The sequence below is a fragment of the Chamaea fasciata genome, unplaced genomic scaffold, assembly GCF_029207755.1.
Source record: "Chamaea fasciata isolate MVZ Bird 193981 ecotype frontalis unplaced genomic scaffold, bChaFas1.0.hap1 SCAF_2, whole genome shotgun sequence".
In the NCBI taxonomy this organism is placed as follows: domain Eukaryota; kingdom Metazoa; phylum Chordata; class Aves; order Passeriformes; family Sylviidae; genus Chamaea; species Chamaea fasciata.
In genome coordinates, this window is record NW_027094087.1 from 89,468,239 (window position 1) to 89,495,141 (window position 26,903).

At 38.1% G+C, this 26,903-nt stretch overlaps 1 protein-coding gene across 1 annotated transcript; it reads right to left on the reverse strand.

The window, feature by feature from the left end:
• Nucleotides 1-2,689: 2,689 nt before the first annotated feature.
• SEPTIN10 (septin 10) lies at nucleotides 2,690-26,884 on the reverse strand. The gene is given in 12 exon segments (XM_066176700.1): nucleotides 2,690-4,435; nucleotides 4,665-4,853; nucleotides 7,284-7,416; nucleotides 14,364-14,526; nucleotides 15,097-15,193; nucleotides 16,685-16,846; nucleotides 20,339-20,525; nucleotides 21,983-22,178; nucleotides 22,870-22,987; nucleotides 26,658-26,798; nucleotides 26,800-26,863; nucleotides 26,865-26,884. Coding segments are annotated over 12 exon segments (1,614 nt in total). The 3' UTR covers nucleotides 2,690-4,291.
• Between the last annotated feature and the right edge of the window lie 19 nt (nucleotides 26,885-26,903).

Below are 26,903 nucleotides of genomic sequence, written 5' to 3' on the forward strand. Positions count from 1 at the left end.
TAAACTTCCTTAATGTACATTCAGCTCCTATGTACAGCTCATTTAGAAAAACATTAAAGAGCACTGACCCTAAAAGCGAGCCTTGGGGTGACTGTCAGCTTGATGTAACCCCATTTACTGCAACTCTTTGAGCCCAACTTGTAAGCCAGATTTAAGATAAAACTCCTTCCTGGCTGTGTCTTGTCCCTGGCAAAGGAACTTTAAATATAGAGTTGTGAATAAATATACAAAATATATATGGAAAATAACCTTAAGAAAAGGATTCAAAACCACAAAGCCTTCAGATTTGAAAAGGGTGTAAATAATCTTGCAGCAGCCATTTGCAGAAGGTACCATAACGAGATCTTAATAAGTGGTCCTGAAACCATTTCACATCCAGGATAAACCTCTCTGAAGTGGCCTATTGAAAAGCACAAGGATAAACCTAAGATAAACCACAAGGAGATATATATGTTTTCATTTACCACAACTATTAATTCTCCACTTCCAGACAATATTGTCTGTTGTTCCTTTATAATTCTTTGAATTGCATTTGACTGTCAGGCTGTGATGTGCACTTCTGCTCTTACCTGGTATCTCATCCTTGGGCAAACTTAAACAAAATAACAGTGGAATTTCCCACACTTACAGATGATTCTCTACACTGTTTAAATGAATATAAGGAAATGAAAAGGAAAACCCACCAGCTCTCTCACTTTGTGCTATGTGGTTTTTGTGCTACAACTGAATAACCCCTTTTTGACTGTCACCTGTTCCAAAGACCTGCACAGGTGCCTGCACCAGTTTTGTTTTGCTGCTGCGTCCTACAGAGCCAGCACGTGCAAGAGCACAGAAACCCATCTGACCAAACCATGTGGTACCACATGTCCCTATTCATGGTTCCCAGCTGTCAAAGCACAGCACATCCTCTAGCACTGGCCAGGCACAGAGCTATCTAGGTCAAACAGTACTTAACTATTCTCAGTCTTTGTCCTCAGCAAAGTGGCCAGACTATAGACAGCTAAATCTGTCTTTTGATGCAGTTTAGTAACACTCATGAAGAGTTGTGTTCGAGCTAACTAACATCAGTGGCTGCAATAGAACACTGGGAGATAACTGAGTGCTGACAATATGCATCATTCAATTATTACTACATTCTATCCAAGATCACTTGAAAACACTTCCAAATAATTTAAAAAATATATCTTTTTCTTTTCATTTGGCTGTTACCACCTTTAAGAAAGGCACATCCCTTCTTTCTAATCCAACAAACCCAAATGGCCCAGTCAACGGTACAAAGTCAAACAAAAAATTGTCTTTCCTCAAACCACATTTTGGTCAGGAAGGAGCAATCACAGGGCATGGCCCTGCCCCATTTTCTTCTCTTGAACAAAGTCATATGTTGGCTGAGTGTGTGGGCCAAATGAGTGTCTCCTCTTAACCCTTTCCTCCTATTTTACAGCCTGTTCTGTCTGTAGAGATGACTGAATTAGCAGTTTGACCCTTTCCTGGTCAATGAAGGATCTTTGTCTCAATATCTATTCCTTCTCACTAATGCTGAAGGAAAACAATCTTTTATGTACAGACTGGGCAGAATATTGATTGAGAACAGCCCTGCAGAAGACTTGGGGGTGATGGTTCATGGAAAACTCAACATGAGCAAGGCAACATGCACTCGCAGTTCAGAAAGCCAACCATGTCCTTGGCTGCATCCCAAGCAGGGTGAGGGAGGGGACTCTGCCCCTCTACTCTGCTCTTGTGAGACCCCACCTGGAGTCCTGCATCCAGCTCTGGATGGAACATGGAATTGGTGGAGCAAGTCCAGAGGAGGGCCACAAAGTTAATAAGGGGACTGGAGCACCTACCCTACAAAGACAGGCTGAGAAAGTTGGGGCTGTTCAGTTCAGAGAAGAGAAGGTTGTGTGGAACAAACCTTCCAGTATTTGGAGGAGGCCTGCAGGGAAGCCAGAGAAGGACTCTGTCAGGAACTGCAGTGACAGGACAAGGAGCAATAGGTACAAATTAAAAGAGGGGAAATTTAGATTAGACATTAGGAAGAAATTCTTTACTGTAAGGGTGGTGAGGACTGGAACAGGTTGCCCACAGGGAGGTTGTGGATGTCCCATCCCTGGCAGTGTTCAAAGCCAGGCTGGATGAAGCACTGAATAGCCTGGTATAGTGGGAGGTGTCCCTGTCCATATCAGGGGCTTGGGACTAAATGACCTTTAAGGTCCATTCCACCACTTCAAAATTATACAGTATGCATCGCTGTGGAGTAAACTAGAAGGTGAGGTTGTGATGGAATAGCTTCCCAGGGCAGTGGTTATGATACCAAGGCTGTCAGAGTTTAAGGAAGTGTCTGGACAATGTTCTTAGTCACAGTTTGGATTTCATGGTAGTTCTGCAAGGAGCAGAGAGCTGGACTCAATGAACCTTAAGGGTGTCTACCAAGACCTTATGGTTTTCTTCCAACTTGAGATATTCCATGACTACATGGTAAGTACAGTGATATATGACAAGTATATCACAAGTCACACTACCCTTCTGGTACAAGTCACATGAATCACCTTTTTTCCCAATCAATAAATGACTTAAGATATTTAAAACAGATATTTTTCCATTAAATGTGAAATCTTACTGCTTTTTAATAACACATGAAGGACAGGAAGCAGAACAAGAGTAACACTTAAGCAAAACCAATCTATTTTATTTCTGTCAAGTTAGTATTTCATTTTTAAACAATCAAACAACTCCAGAGAACTGTACCTCTTACAGTTTCCCATTAGTTATCATGACTACTGAAAACATACAAAGCACTTAGAACTTGTTTTAACCAACCTGGAGTTTTTGTAAATCTTCAACTGTAACAGAATACCACAACCAAAAACATCAAATATAGGTACTTTCCATACTGAGTTAGTAACAGCAGATGAACCATCCTGCAACAGTACAGCATTGCAAAAATATCTCAGTGAATTTTGATTAAAAAGACTGCATCTGAAATTTAGAACGCTGCTTGTTACATAAAAGTCTACAAACAAAAAGATGTCAGCAAAATCAGTAAATGGTCCAAATATGTCAATAGTTATATTAAATAACACTTAGTGGACTAATAAACAATGCCATTTAAAAAGAACTCTTTAGGAAGCTTGCAGTGGATATATTCACTGAGTACTTCTGCACTACATTATTCATTGTCTGAATGGATCTGTTTATGGCAGAGACACCTTTGGCACAATGCATTTAACATTAAAGCAAGCTGACCATATTTATGTAAGACAAACACATATCAAGGCAGAGCTGTAACAGAAAGCCTGTGATGACAATGACAGTAACCACCACAGTGTGTGTGTACAAATCATGCTCAAAAATTATTCTTTTGCAGAATGCAGCAACAAGAGATATTAGCCAAACATTTTAGTAAGAAACCAGAACTCCTATACCTTCAAGGGCACACCATGAATCACTGCCTCCTCATGAGAAATTATCAATATTGTGTTTTCTGTCACCAGTATTACATAAAGCTGGAACTGAAAAACCACAGCAAACATATAAACTTAACATACTCTGAAGAAATAAAATGAAACCAGAGGAGTTACTCATACTAGTGCAGATAATGACTTCTGTTACCAAGAATTCCACTTTCATATGTAAATCCAGAAAAAATGGAATTTAGGAAAAGGAATTTGGTAACAGTAGTTGAAATGCAGTAAATTTTGGCCAAATTAGGCTTCTAGCACATGCCCCAAAAACGTCAAAGCTTAATGATATCTGTGGAAATATGTGCACCAATGTAGCTTCTAAAGTTCTTCAGAATCTAGCAGTTATAAATAAATTCAGAACCAAGGAATCTGCTTTCAAGTGCAGGAAGTTATTAATTAACAAAATGTTATCTGCAGTAAATTTGTAAGCTATCAGGAAAGAAAATGTGTACGTTAATTGACTTCTGGTTTTGGAGGAGAAAAACATTTAAGTCAATTTAATTTAATATATGAGTATTCAATTCAATGGGTTTTTTATATAAATCAGTTGGGCATGTTATTCTGGACAGAACTTTTGAAAGTATTTCTGGATTTTCACAATTTATTCGAGTTTTTCTTTTGAAAGTGGTAAAAAAAAGAAGTGGGTTGGTGGGAAGAAAGTGAAATCTTTACTGGGCCATATTCTGCACTTTGTGTTTTTTCAGCTAATTTTATCCATCTTTTCTCCCAAAAATATGTACTAGGAAGACACATCTAATATGGGCCAACAGCAGTTAGACCACTTCATAAAACTACTAACATATCCTACATTCAAAACCTGAGTGCTGCAATCAAATACTATTACTGAAATTCCCTGGGTGAATTTCTCTCTCTGACTCTTCCTTCTCACTCTCCCTCTCACTCTGCTCTCCAACATTCATAATTCCTTCATCTTTGACATGAAAGCACTGGACTTCAAGTTGAAAATCTTGGTTCTTTCATGGAAAAAAAGAAAAGAAAGAAAAAACAATGATCATAGAACATACAGCAATTACTCTAACAGTAAATCAAATCATGAGGGTATATTTTACACACTTCTGTCTTCTTATCACAGAACAGAAGCATGTTTCTGTCTTTTCTAAAAGATTACTGAAATTTCAGTTATAAAAGTGAACATGAAGAATTTTTTTATTGCTGCCTCTGATGACCAGCATCAGCACTTACTTTTTGCAGTCCTTGTGTCTTCAAACTAACAACAGGGGTAGAGACAGACACTTGTGACTGAATTGATACAGTGATCGCTTTCTTCTTCATAAACTGAGCTATTTCATCTTCCAGAAGTTTTTTCTTTTCCTCTAATTTCAGCTCCTCTTCTTGATGCATTAGCATAAGACGTGCATATTTAGTCAGTACCTATTTAAAGAAAGCACAAAAAATAACATTTCCAACTGGCAACACAAGGTGGTGATATCACAATATAAAACCCCTCTGCAAATTAATAGTAAAACCCATCTCAACTTGTGTTAATAGTCGTTAGAAATTGCAGTTCTTTCCCCAAACTGTTAAGACTTAAAAACAGCAATACAGAAAAATAATAACTTTTGTCTGTTAAAACATGACTGGTCTCATGATCCAGGCTATTACACTCAAGGTACAGTGGAAAATATGGAAGGCACTAAGTGAATACTAGATTCTCTACTACATTTTACTGTATCTCTATTGTATCAAAACAAGGAGGCCTTTAGGGATGAACCAATTATCAACAGACAGATTAAATCAAGATAGAATATAGTTCCCTAAAATCAAGTGGGGAAGTGTATATTGATCAGATTTAAATATTAGTAAGGACACAGAGTTAGTCCAGTTGGGGAGTTACTGGTCAGCTGCAAGAAGCTACCTACTTTTCTACAGTAATTGTTCCTTGGTTACTTTCTTTTTATATATTAATGCATTTTAGCTTCCACATGTATTTCAACCAATTTAAACCTACTGTGAAATTGTGTGTGACAACAAAAGGGGTACTTAGTCTTTCCCTATCTCCCGTCTCCCCACACACAAATTCTCCAAGAATCCTGCTTTTGTGAAGAAGAAACGAGGACTATAAATGCAACAGTATGCCTGTTGTACACAGCAGAGCTGACAAATTTTATAGGTGCACCTACACATTTCCTCTAAATGAAGGATGTGAAAGAAATCTGAAGTACAACAGAAATCCTGGTTTTCTTCAGTTTCCAGATACAAAACACAGCAGCAAGCAAATGCTCTTTAGGAGTGATTGCATGATCCCTTTCCCACATCAGGAACTTGGAAAACTAATATCCATAATTCTGCAATATGCAGAGCTCACAAACCACTTGGCATAAATCATACAAGGATAATATCAAAGGGTTAGCACAGATAACTGTCTAAGACCTTGCTGAACCTGCTTTGAACATGGCTAAGCATTCTTCCAGTTAGACTGCCTGATACTGAGAAAGACTGAATTTGACTTATTTTTCTTCAAAAGTACCATGGAGATCTTAACAGACTTAGAAGACAAATATTAAGCTGCCTTCTTATTTAAAACATACACCTGAGCACCTAAAAAAAACCAAAAAAAACCAAACCAAACTGCTACAGCTTTGCTGGGGGACTGAGGTACAGAAAGGAACATTAATAAAAATACACAGGTTCCAAATTTCAATTAAACCAGTGCTTGAATATAAATATGCGTGACCACAATAAGAGACTGGCAGAAAGTAGATGAGAAGCTCCTATCTTGCTAGTCCAGCTTGACAGGACTAAATCTTCAAAATCAGAGCCAAGAAATATTTCACATCTTCAAATAATCTTAAGGCAGCTGGGAAGAGATGAGATTTTGAAACCAGAACTGAAACAAACCAACAGATTACCACACATACACACTTTCAAACCTCTCAGCATGAGGACTGAGCTTAGACTTAGTAACTGAATCTGGAAGTCAGGCAAACACACATGGCCCACTCTGAAAAGCCTCTGAAAAGATATTTTCCTAAAATTTTGGCTTTTGCAGAGCAATCCATACACGAAAAGCACCTACTGTGTCGTTATGGCATACCAATGTTTCTCACCACGCTGCTAGAGAAGACAAAGAAACAGAACCATTATATTCACCACACTCCGACTTGACTGTATCAACTCCTACCCTATAGATTCATACCAGCCATCCACCAAAGCCTTTGGATCATAAGTTCCTGCCTTTCCATAGTAAGAGTGCCATTTATAGAATCACAGAATCATGTATGCTGGGAAAGACCTTTAAGATCATCAAGTCCAAGCACAAACCCAGCAGTGCCAAGTCTCCACCGCTAAACCATGTCCACAAGTGCCACACCTACACATCTTTTGATTACCTCCAGGCATGGTGACCCACCACTTCCCTGGGCAGCCTGCTCTCCAACGCTTAACAACCCTCTCAGTGAGGATTTTTTCCTGATATCCAGTCTAAACCTCCCATGACACCACTTTAAGTCCATTTCCTCTCATGTTGTCTCTTAGCACTTGGGAGAAAAGACAAACCCCAAACTCACTACACTTCTCCTTTCAGGTAGTCCTAGAGTGCAATGAAGTCTCCCCTGAGCCCTCTTTACTTCAGGCTAAACAACCCCAGCTCCCTCAGCTGCTCCTCAATAGACATATTCTCTTGTTTGCTGGTGTCTAATCAATCTGCTAATCCAATCAACCTGTGTAATCAAACGGCTTTTGATTTAAAGCATTACTGTCCTCAAAATATTAGGAAATTATAAATATCAACCAGTGATTTTGTTAAAACCTTAGCTGTTCCAAATCTCAGAAAACACACACAAGACAGACAGGCATGCTTGCCTGTTGCTCTGCCTCTTCCAACCTTGCTGCTTTCTCGTTCACTCTCTGCAAAAATCGTTGCTTAATCTCCTCTTCTTTTCTTTCCTTTTCAAGACAGAACTCGAGCCTCTTCGCCTCAATGACTTCCTGCAGACTGAAGTTCAAAAATGTAAGCAACTCTCCTGCACGCTGCTTTATTCAGTGTGGAAAACCAACAATCTAGAAAATTATTTAAACAATTAATACTCATCTGAAATATTAATTTCTACAGCTTCCCACATAAAAATTCATAAAGAAACCCAAACAGAAGCAAGCATCTTATCTTTCTATTTTTCAGTTATGTAAACAACCCCGAGTAAAATCACTTATGCTAACAGCTCCTGAGTAATTTACATTTTGAAGGAAATACAACAGTTTAGGCACCTCATGCTCTAAAGACTTGATTTATACCTTTCTGACTCCAACATGCATAAGCTTCTTCTTTAAGCTGCTTGCTAATAAGACACTGAAATTGCCAGAAAAATCTCCCAAAATTTCCACATTGTGAAACCTCAGTCTTCAAGTAGGACCATACAAAAACAATTAATCTGGAGCAGTAATGTAACAAATAACTGACTGTTCCTATATGAAAATGAAAGAAAATAACAGGATCTTCAAAACATACAGCACTCTTTTTATAATGTCAAAATTTAAATATTGAAGAATTACATGAACATAGAAAGAATTCAATTTCCTAAGTAGCTCAACATCCAAAACACATGGTTACTTTCCAACATGCAACAGCCGAAACTTCAAGACTGCTTTTTGTTTCTTGAGCCCCCTCTTCCAGAAGCAAATAAACCATATATGTACTATATTTGTATTTGAAACTTTATAAGAGGAGTAAATTAGTTCAGATTATTGAGCAAATCTCTGGCAAAAAAAGAAGTCAGGAAGTAAATCAAACACTTTGTTACTTTTAAATCTATGCCTCCCTTCTCTTTTCAGTACGCAAGATAATTTTTTTTTCCTCCAAACAACAGGCACTTGAAATTGAGATACTTCTTTCACATCAAAGCATTTCATGGCAAATTAAAAGATGCTAGTGATTTATTCATACGAATAAACTCCTAGAGGTTTGACATTTTCAGGTTCTATACTACCACTGCCAGTCAGCGGTGGCAGAAAATGTTGTGCTTTTCAAGAAATATGAATGGAGCTTGTACACAGACGAACCTCATACACCAAACTTCCTCTGAAAAGCAAACCTGCTTAAAGACACAAGTTCTTCCATCAAAACATTTACCATGAACTTCTCTAAGTCACATGATTCCAGAGAGCAGAACTGGTGGACCACAGCTGTGTTAATGGCTATTGGAAACTCAAAAGCATTGTCTTCTATGACACTGGGCTTAAGAACAGATCAAACTGTGGATAATTTTCTAACTTTTTTCTGGGACTGTTCTTTACGCCTTTCATCTCTTCTAACACTTTTTGAGTGCTGACTGGTCAGCCCTTCACAGCTAACATGAGTTACTGTCCTTTGCCAGGTAACTCATGCCTTCCACCCTCACGTAAAATAAATAGGTATGTATATTAAGTATTTCAGTTTGATTTATACTTCTAATACACATACACAGTTATGGTTTTGTCCTATATTTTACTGTTTCTATTTAAACCATTTATAAATGGAAAAACTTACCAAAAAAATCTAAAGAGTTCATTATTTAGAGCAACACTAAGCTTAAACAGCTCTTCTGTCTTTAAACTTAGGGTGACTGGGAAGTTTCTCAATCCCAAAGTTTTTTATTTGTATTCAAAGTATCATCTAAAGAGAGAAGAAACATCTTGAAATTACACATGCAGACAATGTTCCTAAGATATGAAGGTCAGAGCACTCCTCCTGTCTTATTCGAGCACTACATGGCAACAAAATAAATTCAGAACAATTACCCTTTTGTATTTTGTTTTGTTTTGGGGGCTTTTAATCAGCTGTGAAGTAACTTAGGTCACCCTGAAATTCTAAATCCCTAAATCCACATGAAACAGGGGCACGGTTTTCACACAGATATATTAATTCCCACTATCTCTAAGTTTAGACAATAATGCTACAGCACAGGTTTTTCAAATGCTAGCAATCTCACACTATACATGCTTCTGCACACAGTGTCAGTTCTGATAGATAAAATGCTGCCTTTGGGAACAATAAAGCTGCTAGAGCAAATGCTAGACTAAGTTAACATGCTGCAATCACACCTTCATTTCTTTATGTGGACATCTTTAGACCCAGATGAGGTTACTTTATCACATAAAAGCAATTTTGTGTTGAAATTAGTAAAAGATGAACTTTGAAGACACTCAGTAACTAATGATATTACACATAGAAAGAAGAGAAGAAATAAAAGTGTATTTTTTAAATTTACTGTGCAGGTGGTTGTGGATGCCAGTAAGTGCTCAAGTGGAAGTGTGGAAGTGCTCATGGCCAGGCTGAATGGGACTTTGAGCAACCTGGTTTGGTAGAAGGTGTTCCAGTCCATGGCAGGCGGGTTGGAACTAGACGGTCTTTGAGGTCTCTTTCAATCCCAACCATTCCATGACTCCATGAAATACCCTCTCCCCCTGGACTGAATTGTTCTGGAAATCACCAAAACAGAACTAAACCAAAATCTCCTTTTCTGTATGCGGTATACCAGCAACACAACAACCCAAACACTCTTTGGTGTTAGGAGATTTGGGGAGGGAGGAAAACCAGTTCACCAAATCTTAAGCCAATCCTTTCAACGTTACTTCATCCACTGCACACTGTAAAATATTTTTTTGGTTTATCTGGTTTCACAGCTTCTCATTTAGCACATTATGAAAATCAAGTTCACAGGTTCTCTCATTCTTCTGGCTTAGACATCCAGAATGTTACACTCTGTACAAAGACACTTGCAAAATTTAAATGTTATAACTAATTGTTTAAATGATGTATTCTTACTGAGGTTTTGGAGTAAGGGATTGTGAATAAAGTCTAAACTAATCATACATACCAGCACTACCACCTGCCTTTCTACAGAAGCATAGCTGTGACATACAGCTTTTTCTGTCTGCATGAGAGTGAAAGCATGGAAGCCTAAAATTGCAAATCAGACACATTATGTTCATAAATAAAAAGTCTGAAGTAATTCAACTCTCAGTGGAACACATGGTGCAAATATGTTTGAACAATACAGGTATTTAATATTCATCAATTACACTTTTAAAAGCTTTCAAATTTGAAAGTAACACTTGTAACTTCTTGCATACCATTTGACAATCAATTAAGGTATATCAGAAAAACAAAAAAAAATATTAACTAGTGGTAGGTATTTCTAGCACAGTGCTTCGATTCAGTCAACTAGCTCATTTGATATTAAGCAATAATAAGAATGTGGCAGAACTAAAGAAGTAGCAATTTTCCAGTAGAGGCATGAAAAACAGGTATTTTGGGTGTGATTCAATCTCATTCTAAGATGGTAAAAATATTTAGCTCAAATGAAAAGGTCTGCAGCTGGTCAGATGAACTCCACTTAAGGAAAAGGTCTAATAGCCTTTCAAATTTTAGGTTTCTGTTCTTAGACATGTCAAGAGTCATGTCAACCTTCCTCTACGTATAAAATTATTCATATCACTGAATCCTTTCTGGTTTTCTGTCATCATCTTCATAACAGACTGAAAAATAAACAAGTTTAAAAACTGCAAGGTCTGAATATCCCGGTTTCCGGGACAAAAAAAGCATGGAATGATTCCCCGCATACTGAGAAACCAAGACGCTTCTGTTACAACTATGTTTAATTGCAATTATAATGGAGAACAAACTGTAATTATGATGAGAGAAAAACAACTAACCCAGAGAATTATTAACATCGGCAAATCTAAACACGCAAGCATACGACCTGAATATCAATCCTCAGCTTTTTTCAACAGACCCTGGTCTATCAGTTTTCTTCTTTCAAAAGAAAAATGTGCCCATAGGCAACAACTTAAAAAGGACTTAACAAAATGTCCAACTTCAAAACACTAGCAGTTCTCTCCTCGCTTGCAAACACCTAGGCTAACTAGGTATGTCTGTGTATATGCAAAAGTTTGTTTTTCTGAAAGCACTCTTCATGTCTAGATTTCTGTTTTCAACTGTTCCAAATTTTACCACTCAAAAGATATCAGCAATTATTTCTTGCTGAGAATGACCTGAAACTAGGAATTCATGTTCCTAATGGACATAATTGGACCATCAAAAAGGCAGGACCAGACCATCTGCAAACACACAAAAAAGCTTATCTTTACTTTTCAACAATAAAGAAATGCAAACGACAATTTTAAGTAGCAAAAATTAAAAAATTATAAAAAATCCTGAATTTTATATCCAACAGACACTGCAAAAAATGCATAAATCACACCCTAAATACTCTGCTATCCACTGACTTCACTACTTCATTCTTAGAATGCAATTGCAAACTAACAGATTTCAAAAGTTATTATGAAATAGCTTCACCAAAAATACAGGATTAGGAAACAGGTGTTTTAAAAGTCACTTCAGACTACCTTTATTTCCCCTTCTCATACACCTAGTAATAAAGGTGCAAATATATTTTGGTGTTGTGTGCTGAAACCATCTCTTTCCACATCTCCCACAAAAAAGTAAAACTTGCCAACATGTTTTTTCACATGTAAGAGGTGAAAGCCTTTACAGATGCCTGTCCACAACCTATCTCACAAGGTAGCTGGACATCCAAGAATTCTGGTTTTGCTTTGCAGTAGCATATAATTTTGGATAAATAAACTACTGTCCTACATCTAAATCTGAAAGAGTAGTACAGGAACTTCACAGGCAGCTTCTTCCCAATATGCCAAAAGTCAGGGCACATTTACTACTCAAGTGCCAAGTGTTCAAATGCTACAAACAGACAATTACTCAAGTCTAGCAAAGGTTTTCTAAATTTATATTATTATCAAATTTATATGTAGACAGCTACACCAGAGGCACAAAATATGATTTCTCAATATGCATTTTGATCATTATTTACACAACCAGCATGAAATTTTAATTTTCAGGCATATACTGCTATGCAATATTAATTATACTCTAAAACCACAGCTCTTAAAATCCACATGTATATCTTTAAGGACAAAGAGGATGACAATTTAATAACATATTTTTGCCTAAAACAACTGGATGGTCCCTATCCTAAAAGTTATTTAAATCTACAAGCAAACTGGGAGGTACCGAACTTCCTTCATGAAAAAGACATTTTCTATCACATAGCTGAGGGTGACACTTTTCACTGTTTCCTCAGTAACCTCATAAAACAACTTAAGGGTAAGCCTGCACTAGTCTGCTAATTACACTGCATACACATCCTCTAAATTCTCTTGTTTTTTTATGGTATCATAAAATGTCTCTCCCAAAACACCAAACACCTTCTCTTTCAGACCTCATCGTCATTCACTATGCCACATTACTGAGGGACAACCACATCCATCCTAGTCTGACTTTTCCTGTTGCAGTAAAACTGGGAAGAAAGTTCATTTTTCTAGATTCTTAAGGAATATCTATTCTCATCCTTCCAAAACAACGACATTTTCAGCAGATCTCATTTGCCAAAACTAATTACTAAGTGTACTTTCTTGCCAAAACTCTCTCTCAATAAAACTGACATCTAGCGGGCCCTAAGTAAAATCTACAACCAGACAGAACTCAGCTCTTCTCTATATCCAAGAAGCAGATAACTTCTAAATGAGCTCCAAAGTGTAAAACACTGGGACATTCTGATGTGAACCTGTCACTTCAGGTTGTTCACAAAACACCTTTATAGGGGTTTTACAAAGATAATTCCTTGGTTTGTAGAAGAAAACACTTCTATGGATGACAGTTTTTATAATTTAACTCTTATCCTGAGATGGCTGTACAGCATGAAATCCACCTTCAGAAAAGCCAAAGGTATTGGAGTCAATATTGCCATGAATAAATCTCTAAAAAAAGTCTTCCCTAGACAAGGATAACAAGACATCAGCGGTTAACACAGGTTCTTAAACTTAAACCAAATGAAAATTCTATGGTAATTTCAGTTGGTTTAAAACCTCTTTCACCTTTGGTTCTCTTTTCCTGAAAAGGATGTATTACATTCTTGTTAAGTCAAGGGAAATGTCAAGAGACCACTGATTCAAGGTCAGCTCAAGGTCATCTAAATGAACTAATTTGCAAAGGTGCCTCAGTTCAAACAATGAGAAACTGTTTTTAATGCAAAGTCTCATTCTGCTTTCATGCCTGGTTTAAGTCAGTATTTCCCACCACGACTATGCAGTAACTGTGCTTCGCTAAACCATGAAGGCCTGAACAATTCACAAAGCATCAGCTCTTCCCCAGCAGGATTCTGAACAGGTAAAAGTACAGTCCCATGCATAAAGAAAAAACAAAGGAAGCTGGAAGAGGGAGATGAGAGAACTGGAAATAAAAGATTAAACAAAATGGATATAGAAATTGTAAATGCTTCCTGCAGAAAGCAGCTTTACTGCATGAAACAACTGTGTGTCTATAACCTTCCGCTTAACTTTCCTTTGGAATTCCCCTTTAACTCCCTCCAGAACAGCAAGAGATTGCTTGACCTGAAAATGTTAAGACATTTGTTATTATGGCAGATAATGTGAGAAGTCAACAGTGTAACCACTTATTTTGTGAAGGTTTTTGCTTCAGTTCCTTCTGAACCTGGAGTCCAATCAAACCATTATTCAGAATCAGACATTCTTAAGAGAGAAAGTAAAACATAACACTAACATATAATGAAAATAATTTAAAAGTTTATAAAGCTTTTTTCTTTCTTTTTACCTAAAGAAAACTGACATGCTTCCTGAAAAAAATTGAAATCCTCAGGTTTATTATAGAAGAGAAATATTTCAGAAATACAACTGGCTTTCATGTTTTTAAAAAGAATGCTCATTTAAACCCATATACTTCTCCATGAAGGTAACCAAACAACTACATCCTTCAATTAAAAAAAAATTCTTTCCTTCTTCAAAAACTTATTTTATGTATGAATGCTGCTCTACATTGGTTTGATGTAAAGTGAATGAGTGCTGGAAATGAATGCACATTAAGTGCTTTACCTGACTGGTTTGTTCTCAGGGCCAATGTCTCTGCAACCCAACTTTTCCAGTCTGCAGCGTCTGTATGACTCATAATATGCACGTGTCTTCTCTTTTAAGTCTTCCATATTTGTGCAAAGCATCCTGCGAAGCTTTATAGTGTCACAGTGGCTCTCATTTTCCACTAATCAGTAAAAAGAAGATTTTATTATGCAGAAGTAGCAAAACAGTCAAAATACATTTTAAACAGCATCACTTACCTTTTCCTAGAAGTATATTTAGTGAACAAAGTATCTTGTTGTTTATTATACCTCTTACACTTTCTTATCATTCCTAATATACACACTGAAGTACTGAAGACCTTTAAGTACTGGAGAACATATTTCATCTGTCCTGATTTCCTGTTTGAGCTGAACAACACCACATTTCTCTCTTTTTTAACCCCCTTTACTGACAATCACAAATGTTTGAAATTTGGTAGTGCTAGAGCTACTGCCACTATCCTAACCTACCCAAATACTAGATACACCATCTCATACCTTGATCCCAAGGATGCATCAGTGTGGATGAAATTAAAAGTTAGTGCATGCCTCAAGTATTAACTGCTAAATTCCTTATATTCTTGATCCAAAATACAATCAGCCTGACATCAGTCATCAGAAACATCAGAAACAGCCCCTTGTACTATTGGTGAATTTTATACTTCAACAACAGCAAAATAAAGTCATAAAAATACTTCTAAGAATTCCTTTACCTTTTACGATGCCCCAAGGGTATTGACGAGCTCTCACCATTTTGTTTCCAACCTTCACCTTCTCCATACTTCCTACCACAGCAAATGGCAAATAACCCTGTAAGAGCCATACCAATAAAGTCTTAATCTGTCAGCATTCTTATGTTAGTACACAAAAGCACTACAGAAATTAATTAGGGAGGAAAACACCATTTCAGGAAAAGCCATCAGGGAGTTTAAAACCATAAATCACGCCTAGGAGATCAGTAGCTAGGCAGTACCTACTGATAAAAAACTCAAACTACAACAGAAGCAGAAGGAGCAGTTGATAGATCCAGATGGGTGTGTTGACAACTCAGGGGAACCTCAACAGGCTGGAGAAATGGGCCAACAGGCACCTCACAAAGTAGAAATGAGAGTAACATTACACCCTGCATGTCAGGAGGAATAAGCCCATGTCCCAGCACATGCTGGGGGTCAACTGTCTGGAAAGGCACTTTGCAGAATAAGACACAGGTGCAACGACCTGGTGAACAGCAGGTTGTCTCTGATTCAGCAGGTGTGTCCCAATGGCAAAGGCAGTCAACTACATCCTGAGCTGCACAAGGAAATGTCAGCCCCAAACAGAAAACTGCTCTAGAACATTTGACTCACATTCATTCAGAGCTCATATCCCAGTAACAGTCACATGACTGCTGGAACCTGTGGTGTGGTTACTACTGTGGGCTTGGCACAAAGACAGGCTGGGCACCGACTGCCTGCGTGCTGACCCACAACAGCTGACCAAATAAACACCATTACCTGGAAAATAAATCACTAGCAGAGCATGGAAGTGGTAAGTAACAAACCACCACGTTTCCCCACAGGAAAAGGACCTGTTACTGATCAACAGCTGCACATTCTCACTCCCTGGCCAGGTAACAGAGGTTGGGAATGCACAGCCATGGGCTCTGGAATCCTGGCTCCTGTTCCCTACTTTCAAACCCCGGTACACACAAACGTGTTCATGTGCACCTACAAACACATGCACGAGAGCAGCAAATACACAGCACTCAAGGCAAAGCCATCAAAGCCATTCATGGCCTTAGCTGAAAGCTGGCAGCTACCCCTGGGACAACTGGAAACAGAAAATAAGCCAGAGTTACATCTGACTTTTTCATCCCCAGAGAAAATCTGTCCTAATTACAAAAGAAAGTAAAAAATGAAAGAAAAAAAGCAGGTGAAGACTTGCTATTGTAGAAATTTGTAGATGTGAGGCACCTAAATATCTTCTCTACCAGATGTAGAATTGTATCTGTTGAGGAAAAGAGCCAAGTCAATCTATCCATCTATAGAAGTAATTATATATTTATTAACCAGATATTAGAAAAAAAACCCATGTATGCATGAGAACCTCTTTTCTGTTACAGGTATCACAGCAGAGGGGCAGAAAGATTTGCAAGTAGGGAGAAAAAACCCAACATGTAAGAGCTTTTTAAGGAGAAGAATAAACAAACTTGTGACATGCAAATTTACTCACTTGAAGACAATGGTGAAAGCAGTGACATTAATCAGCATTAGAGAATGATCCTTTAGTACTGAAATATCAATATTTATGTCATTTACTTACATTTGTGATGGTATTAATCTCAGAAACGGTTTCATCATCAGTAGGAAACTGGTATATCTGGATGCCACTACTAACTAATTCACTCATTATTTTCTTCTTGAACTCTTGTAGCTCACTTTTAGAAATGCTGTCTGCTTTGCCTATAACTGGTATAATGTTCACCTATGAATGACATAAATTATATGAAATGTGTGAGACTTCAATTTTGAGGCGGCAACTTTTGTAAACAGAATTGTTTTCTAATTAGCTTTTAAAACTTCCTCTGCAGTCCAAATCTCGCCATCCATTGATATCAAATTTTCACAAACAATGAAAAATATTCTCATGGGCATCATTTAACTAACTAGCAATCAATTATTTAATATACTCCCTTAAAAACAGTTGATTCTAAGAACAAGGAAGGAGGTCTCATAGAGGGAAGTACTCAAAAGCAGTGCCTACTTATTAACTAAATGCCATTAAGTATTTATATCTCTGTTAAAAAAAATAGATTGTTTAGTTTATAGCAGCAGGGCACATGGCTCAGGTGTTAAATGAAAGCTGGCAGTCTAAATACACAAAGAAAAGGAAGCTGGCTACCAAACCCTGCCTAGCCCTGAGCCTCTTCCCTGGGTTCCTTTCAGCTACATCTTCTTCACCTCACCACTGCAGCAGTTTCTCCAGTATCTGACATGAGCAGAGGAATGACAAAGGCTAAACCTTCTTGCTTACCACTCTTTATACTAATTATTCAGAACTCTGATTTCAGTCCTATTAAACTGCCCGATTTCCTAAAATAGGTATGGCAGTAACATGGAGGGCACTAGATGCCAACTTTTTTTTTAAAAATACTATCACCACTTCCAAAATACACATTTTTCAGAACTAAATGGAAATAATGAATGCCAATATCCAAATATTTTGAAAGAACATAAATACCTCTTCTAGATTTCAGAAGATGAAGAGTTTTACAGAGTTCCTTGATCACAGATGCAAAAAGGAAGGAGAGGAAAAGAAAAAAAGAAAAAATATATATACACACTTTCTATTCTTCTGAACATTGTCTGAATGGAAATGCCTAAATATCAAGAACAGATTCAAAATGGATATTTTTCAAATAAGACTTCTGTCTTAAATAAAATGTCCCCAAGAAAAAGAAGCAAGCCAGCTCTGACATATGACTTCCAAAATTACCTGATGATAGTCCTTAAATCGTGAAGCATACATGATCTAAGCATATATGGGGTAAAATATCTAAAATCAAATTAAATTATGGAATATATTTTTTAATAACTGAACTAATTCAGAATTGTATAAACAATCTGTTACAGCTAGGAGTAATTCACACCTTCAATCAAATTAGCTGAGAGACATCAACTTAGGTTTTCTCCAATATAGATCCAAAAATGGATGGAACACAGAGTCCTCAGAATTAAATTAACCTCTATCTTTTTCAACATGAAAGTTGTCTCTTCAACGTGAACGTTTTTCAAGCACACGCTAATTAGGAGAGAATTTCTTAGAAAACAAATAGCAGAGAAAGTCTACCAAGGAGAATAGTAAAAAGCAAAATCATCAGAAACTGTGATTACAGCTATCAACATTGACATTAAATCACCACAATTGTATAAAAATTGAAAAGCATAAAAATTACTCTGGCTTTAGATAAGCAACAAAGAAGGAAAAGAAATACATGTATTTGAAATCATTGTTAGTTGTAAGAGCAGGCTGATTTAAATGTATCACTGTGAATCAATATAAAAATTTCTGAAGATTCTTTTTGAAGGGAAAAAACCCAAACTAACTCCCCACGATACTTTACTGACTTAACCATACAATTCTGAGAGAATGAATTAGAACTGCAGAGCTCTTAACTGAATAATCACTATTTCCAGCAACAAAGAGTAAAGGAAAAGATTCCCTTTGTCTGTGAATGAAACCTGGCTGGTAGTGATGCCATCCTAAGCAAAACTACATGGTTTTCCCATGTCTAGGTGCTGGAGTCCAAATACTTAGCTAGTCATCCAATTCATAAAAGAGAAAAATAAACTGACCATAAATACTCTATTATTTTCTTCAAGGACTGCAGAGTACAGGACGAACCTAATCTATTCCAAGAATCCTCTCTACCTCTGAGCTGTGTAATCTGCTATTGTTTTGTAGCAACAGACCATAACAAAAAGCACACAGTGTACACTGCAGTGGATTTAGGGAGAAACTCAAGACAGCTTTTGACATAGATTTACACATTTGATTGGTATATGTGGCTGTACCATCTTCTCTTTATGGAATCCTGTACTCAGTGAATGCACCCAGGGACTACCACATCCTGGGAAATTCTGAGTTCTTAATTGCGACTAGGAGAATGCAGTACTAAAAGCACCACAAACAAAACTACAGTTAAAACACATAACTCTTTCTGTGTGTACCTGGATATTTTTGTAGTAAGATCAGAAAGAATCCATTGCAAAGGGATAAAATGAGAGAGTTACATGTGGTTCATGCTCTCTCTGTGCCAAAACAGAACTAAAAATATTTGCACTCAGTGGCCAGACGCCAAAATTCCCCAAAGCAGAATTACTTTTGGTTTATCCTGGTGGAAGTATCGTCTTAGGATGCTGGGAATTGGAGATCTATATCTTTTTCTTTGGAAAGAAACACAGTTTTAAAGGCAGTTCAGTAAAGAAAGGGCACAACCTAGAAACCACCAACATAGCACGCAGAAATGACCCTGCTCTCCGCTACCTTTGTACCACCATACCTTCCCCTCTCTGCTATTGAGAAGTTGAGAATGCAAAATGCATCCACAAACAAAGTAACAAAAATCTCAAATGTGCTTATCAACCACAAATGTGGACTACATGGCTGATTTAACCCTTATTATCTCGGAAAAACTTCTCACAAACAAGAAAATGCAGAAGGAAAATTTAGCAGGAAGGGCTCTAATAAAGCACAAAGGAAAACGCGAAAGGCGCAGCAAATCTAAGGTTTCAAATTTTTCAACATTTTAACAAATTAAATCCAAGTAAGATAAGGTTTCTTAAAACAGGTTAAACATTTAGCTTCACACAGCTCCATTACAGGAAGAAAGTTAAGGATTTAGAAAATGCAAGTAATTTCACTAGAAACTGCTATTTTAAAGCTTTCTAAACAAATCAAGATGTTAAAACACTACTGCAGCCTATCACAGGAAAAGCCACGTTGGCAGGGTGTTCTGTTCATGGCTCTTCAGTTATCTACAATGAAGATCTTCCCAGCGCCACAGAGCTTTTTACATGCCAACTTTCCAGCAGTCCCAAAACTAGAAACAAGCTTAATTAGAAATACTACAGCACCTATGGAAGGTACCCTAGCCAATTTCATTATGATGTTTACACTTTAATAAAAGTAAAGTTGGTGGGGTTCTACTTTTTTCAATAGTTTTTTAAACTTCACTGTGCTTCTTTTTTCAATGTTCTTGCTATGTCTCTCTCCTTTTGATTTGTAAATAAACAAGCGATGAAATGCAAGCTCCTTGCAGAGCCCATTTATTCTGAACTTAAAATCTATCAGTACCAAAAAAACAATACAAAACCAAATGCATCAATATAGAACTGAAAAAATGGTAGTGGACCTAAAAGCTACAAGATGCTTTAGAAAGCAAGACAAATTCTTGGAACTGTTTCCAAGTCTTACCTTACTGTCTAGGCTTCTCATAGTTAACAAATCTATGGTTTTTAGAGAACGGCCTGTAGGTGAAATGAAATAGAGGCAGACATGGATGCGAGTGTCATGGTAGCTAAATAAAGAACGTATAACTTTCAGTTCTTCCTCGAGATAGGCTTCAAATTGTGCATCTATATAATCCACTATTGGCTGATAGCTGTAGGGAATAAAATTTAACAACCAGATATTAGCTACTCCTAAACAGAGACAGACTAAGAAGGGAATTCTCTTACATTGTTCTGCAGGTTTTTGCTTTACGTGTCAAAAGGCTGCTCAAGAAGGCAGAAAATTCCGTGTACGAACTAATACTAATTTCTGAAAAGCTACTCAAAAAAAATTGTGCATCTAATAGAAACAAAATATTTCCTAGCTACCATTAGTGAAAAAAGCTACATAAATTATGTATTAAATTAATTATGATTATAACCAAACTTCCCAAGTGATGGTTTTAAATTTTTCCAATTAAGTTGTGCAAATGCAGAACTCTTAAATATAAAGAAGATACAACAACCTCCTAGGAACAATAAAAGAAAAGACAGAATATGCAAGTAATAGTACCAAGAAACAGAACAAACTTTCTCTTCTTAAGTACTGTACATGACAGAGCTCTCAAACAATAGACAAAAACTAAAATGAGAGATGTTAGAGAATAAAAATCTGATTTACAGTAAGTACAGTTTAAGCATACTTTATCCTACTTAAAACCAGATTCTAATGTGCTTTCAAAAAGAAGGTTTTGATAGACGTAGAAGCAGTGCACCCTTACATTTCTTCTGCTCCACAAAGTTTACAAACCAGATCAAATGCTATCTAAATCCAGAAGCAGGTGTTACACACAAAGTCTAAACAAAAAGGCACCTCCTATACTACACATCAAAATCTGTAATAGCTATACTAGTATCTACTTGCATCTCCTTCATCCAATTCACCAGCAGAAGCTATTATACTGTCATATCATACGCCACAGCTGTCATGATAATCTTAACGTGACTCTCTAACCTTTTATTATATGAGTACCACCATTTAGGTATTCACATAGCATAAATTCTTTACAATTAAGATGAAAGAATGAAAATCTGTTGAGACAATTCAGTCCTGTAAAAAAATCACAACAGCAGAGACTCAAAAGAAGTTCTGAAAGACATCAGTGTGCTGCCTCTACATCTTCTGACTAAGCTGTCTGACACAAAAAACAAAGGCCTTTGGTAATCCACATCATGTTTACACCAGTTTAAGGTCTTCAACAAGTTATAATCAAATTGTTAAAAAGCCTTGTAGATCTATTTTATATAATCTGCAGTACTTTATAATCTGCTTGGCTGTTTAGAAATCTTCCCATTGAAGCCCCTGCTTTTCTCCACCCCAAAAGAAACAACCGCATGTACACACATTTATAAAAGATTATATCATAAATAAAGGGGCAGAGTTCATCTGAGTTATAAAATAATTTCTTACATTAGAAGAACAATGCGTTTACTTCGGCACACACGGAAAATACTTAACCATCTATTTGGAACTCATGTACGACAACCACTTCCTACAAAGCCCAAAGAAAAATCAAGTTGCAATTAAGACCAAAAATTCAGCATAACATAGTAACAAGAGGGCACTTACGTATCTGCTTTGTTCACCTGGTCACCAAATCCCACTGTTTTTACAACAGTCAGCTTCAAAAGAACATTACTCTCCCGGAGTTCACAAGTCTGGGCTCTAAGTCGCACACTGGACAGAAAATGTGTTGATGGAGAGTCCTCAAAATTAGTGTTAAACAAACTGCTCATCAAGGCTGATTTCCCAATTCCAGTTTCCCCTAGAATTAAATAGAAGGGTTGGAAGAGAAGACATTTTGCACATCAAAAAATATATAATAATCACAGAAAGTGTATACAAAAACTCCTCAACTGATTTCTCTGAGCAAATTGTATTTCTGCATTCTTTTAGTGAACACTAAAAATATTTTCATTATTTTTTCATCCTGCATATAAGGGCAAATTACCAGGTGATGAGTAATGAGCAGAACAGTGTCTTGACACTTTGGTTTCTTTAGAAGTGTGAACTAACTTCCCACAGATTTTAGAAAGTTAAGTAGCTAGCTGTGAAACCAGAGATTCAACAAATGGTTTTTAAGAATAACTGTAAAACATTAGAGCAAAACATTTGTAAGTATAGAAACACTTCAGTAATACCACCTTGGAATTTTAGAGTTTTTTTAATCTGAAGCTCTTTTTTACAAGTGTAAGCCCAGTTACATCAAAAAAATCCAAACGGCTGCTGATAAATTAATAAATAACTGGCATCCATTTTCAGCATTTTCTGGTCTTCACATAGTTTATGAAAATGCTACATACAAACCCAAATAAACAAAACTGAGAGAAGGGGTGGAATTATAGTTCATGCTTAACGTGAAAGAAACAGTTTAACACCAGAACTAGATTTAAATTTCAGTCGCTTCCTAACATGGATATACCACTGAAGCCTTAAAGCAACCAGATGCTACTCACCAATGCAAAGAATGTTGAAGCAGAAGCCATGCTTGATGGATTTCCTAAGGAGCTGGTCAGGTAAGCTGTCAAACCCAACATGGGCAGACAAGGACAAAGTTCGACAGCCAACATTTTGCTACAGAAAAACAATTTAAAAATATCAGTTAACAATAGCAATAAAGAAGATCTACTAGAAAGCTAGAACTCGTTCCATATAATTTTACACACAATGAAGAAAAGCCAAAGTCTGAAAAAAAAAAATAGACCTGTCAAATCAGCTTTATTCCATGATTGGAGAAAAAAAATTAAATTTACTTTACAGGAAGACTTGCAGGTTTAAAAAAAAATCCATGTTTTTCAAAAAAAAAAAAAAAAACCCCAAAAAAACCAAAACAAACAATCTTATGAAATGTGAATGAAATAAAGTGGACAAGTCCAACTGAAAATGTAAACTGAAAATTGTAAGGGGAAAATAGACCACAGTTGGTTTGCTCTCAGAATTTAGGAAAAAGTACTAAAAACAATCAAAGCATTCGAATTCAAAATAGAGAGCATAATCAGAGGAAGGTCTGTGTTATCAAACAGAACCCATTCTGAGGAGCTGGAACTGAAATTGCTATTTATGTAAACTAAAACATTATCAACACTCATTATATGCACCAAAACTCCGAGATAGCATTATTTCTATTTCATTATAAATATCTAAAGGTGCACATTCCTTTTCAAACATCAGCTAGCAATCTAGAACCATGACATCAAGACAGTGAGCACACTAAAATGCACAAGGCTAAAAGGAAATATCTTGATTCATACAAATGAACTGTATTTTTAAACAAACATTACATATCAGAAGTAGAATTGGTAACAGGTCCATGCTATTCCTTCTCTTTTATTTCCAATTCATATGGAATTGGAAACCACTACCGTTCCCTGTGAACATGCACATAGTCAACAGTAGGAAATATTTAAAGTTAACACTTAAAAGCCCATTAAAGTGACACCTTTTTTAATAGGTATGCATAACAAGTCTCAGAATTCTTATGGCTAGAAGGATATGGATATTCCTCATAGCACATCCTCACCCTCCTCTTTATTTGCACAGGACTTTCCTTGTATGGGCTTACAGACTGCACTGCACTAACCGCACCAACTCTCATTTTAGATTCCTGTAATTAAGTAATTCCATTTTAGACTAGTATGAGGGAAAATGCATATGCAAAGTGAAAAATTTAACGAGAAAATATTACATTTTTGGGCTATTAAAAGAAAGTACACTCTAAGCATGTCAGAAAACAAAATTTCTCAAGGCATTCTACCAGAAGAAAATTACAATTAAAAAGTGCTGAGAAACACTGAGAACTGTCAGTCTCCTGTCCATCTAAAGACAAGTGAATGTGAGACAGAGTGGCTGCACAGCTAAGAACTCCAGCTACTCAGTCTGACACCCAAAGCACCTCTACTACCACTAGGATAAGACAGCTCCTCTAACATAAACCCTGCAGCCTCCACACCAAAAGCCAGGGCAAGAGGCTCAACATCACTGCAGAAGAGAGGCCTTGCACCTTCCTGTCACCAGCCTAAATCCCAACTGCACTGGGCTACCCTCAAAACCTCTGCACTGCCATTTGTAACTCTCCAATAACAACAACAACAACAAAAAAAAAAACCTTGCAGGAACAAATTTATTTCCTTCTGATGCCCAGGTGTTAGAAAGATAAATTACTTTGTCAGTAGAATTGCCTTGGTTGAGGGCTTGACATGCCTCGATGATCTCTGACCTGGAGGAGGTTAATAAAGCCTGGGGAGAAGGATGTGCTAATGATAGTGGACACAAAGAATGCAAAATTTATGGCCTACAAGGGCATTTGGCAGAACTCCCAATATAAGGAAGAAACTAACAAAGCCAACTCAGCAACTATGCTGAAATCAACTCCCACTGACATAACTCCAAGGCAATTTTGGCAGGAGGAGATTGTGACCATCAACTCATGGACCACCTACTCAAGAAATGCACCAACTCAAAAGAAGAGCAAGACTTTGAATGTGGACTAATTAACACGACAAACGAGAGAGTAGCTAACCAACATAAGGTAGAACACTAATTAAGAAAACTATGCAACTAGTAGCCAATGACCCTTGATTTCCTTGTTTGCTAAAAAGCAGAAATGTAGTTTCGATGACTGGGCAGCTAGCATTTTGTGGGTTATCTATCACCTAGCATCCTACTTTGGTAGAATAGACGAAATAAATCAGAATAAAGAAATAGAAGTAGCTTATAGTGTAAATCGCACTGCTGCCTACCAACCATCGAGCCCTCATTCAGGACAACACCTCTCTTCCTTACAAAAGAATCACTGTGTAAACCTATTCCACCTCGCAGCAACTGAAGCATTCTCCTAATAGAAAAGGAGTAGCCCGCATTTTTCCTTCTGAAATTTTCCAAGGACATCGGGTGTTTGTCCCTCTGCTATTGTCTAACAAATACGCAGAGAAATTAAGTCCACAAAACTGACCACATGATACCCGCATTCTTACTACTTCCAAAAGAAATATCACCGAGTTGATCACCTGATTGATATCAGCTAAATATCACCTAAATCACATCTCATTCCTTCCCTCGAGCCATTTTTAAAGGTTGGTGGCATAACTAATACATCTGGATTTCCCCAGATTCACCGCACTGGATGGGGCTCTGAGCAACATGGTCTAGTGAAAACCGTCTCTGCCTAGAGCAGGAGGACTGGAACCAGACAATCTTTCTGACATCCCTTTCAACCCAAACCATTCTAGGATTCTATGATTTAAGCAAGTATTTTGGTTTATATAAAGTTGTCTTGCCCATTAAAAACAGCATTAAAATAGCCTGAGACGGTGTAACATTTAAAAAATATTCTTTCAGAAAGAAACTAAAAAAAAAAAACTTATCTTTTAAATTTGCCACATATTTCTGACTAAAACTGCCCAACACCATGCTCTACCAAAACAAAAGCCAGGTCTCAGCCTACATGCATCACCCTCCGTAAGCCTCTGCAGAACCAGACCAGCAGTACAAGCAAGAAACTAGCTTGCTACCGGGCTTGTAGACGTGCCTGAAATTTGTCCTCCAAAACTCGCGGAAAGCTGTATCAGTGTGCGGTTATGCAGGGGTGAGGGTCCCGCCAGCCCGAGGCGGCTACGCGGAGGCCCTGGGAAGGATGCCACGGCTCCAGCCGCGGGTGGACATCCCCCCGTTAACGTGCCCATGGGAACCCCAGATCTGACTCCTCCTGAGCCCCGAGTTTTCCACTACAACCAACAGGCACAGGAATTACGCTCCAGGGGAACTAACGCTCCAGCACTGCCGTGTGGATGGGTTCAGTGCCTTCAGAACACAAAGCTGACAGCTTTGTCATTACGCAGAAGTAATTCCTCGGTAGGTAAGATTCAACATATTACTTGAAACACGCGAGCGGGAGCGCTAAGAAGAGTGACAGCGGGAAACAAGTTCTTTTAACAGGTGTTCTAAAAGCCTGGCAGCTCTGGGAAGTAGACGGCGTGAGGAAGGAGTTTTCAGCACCCACGCGAACCCGACCCCTCACCCTGGCGCGGCCCTCACCAGCGCCCGGCACGGACCCGGGGCAGCACCCGGTGCCCCGCAGCGAGCTACAGGCGGCACTTCCACCTCCTGGCACAGTCCGACCGCCAGCCTCCTTCCCCTCCTGCTGCCGGCGCTGCCGGGCCCCTCCGTCCCCTCAGCCGCGACGGGGGCTCACCCCCGGTGCAGGGGCTGCTCACCAGCCGCTCCCCGCACCGCAGAAGGGACTTACCGGGTGCCGACTGGCATCGGAAGCGGCCATTGCCCCGCCTGGCGAGACAGAGAAGGAAAGAGGAGAGCAGGGAGGGAAAGACGAGGCCAAAACTGCCGCCGAAGGGGAGAGCCACGCCGCAGGGAGGAGCTCGGGGAGGGGAAGCGGCCGCGGCTCCGCCGCCGGGGCGGGCGCTGTTGGCGGGCGCCTCCCGGCCGAAGGGCGGCGCGGCAGTGATTGCCGGGCATGCTGCCGCCGGGAGGAGGG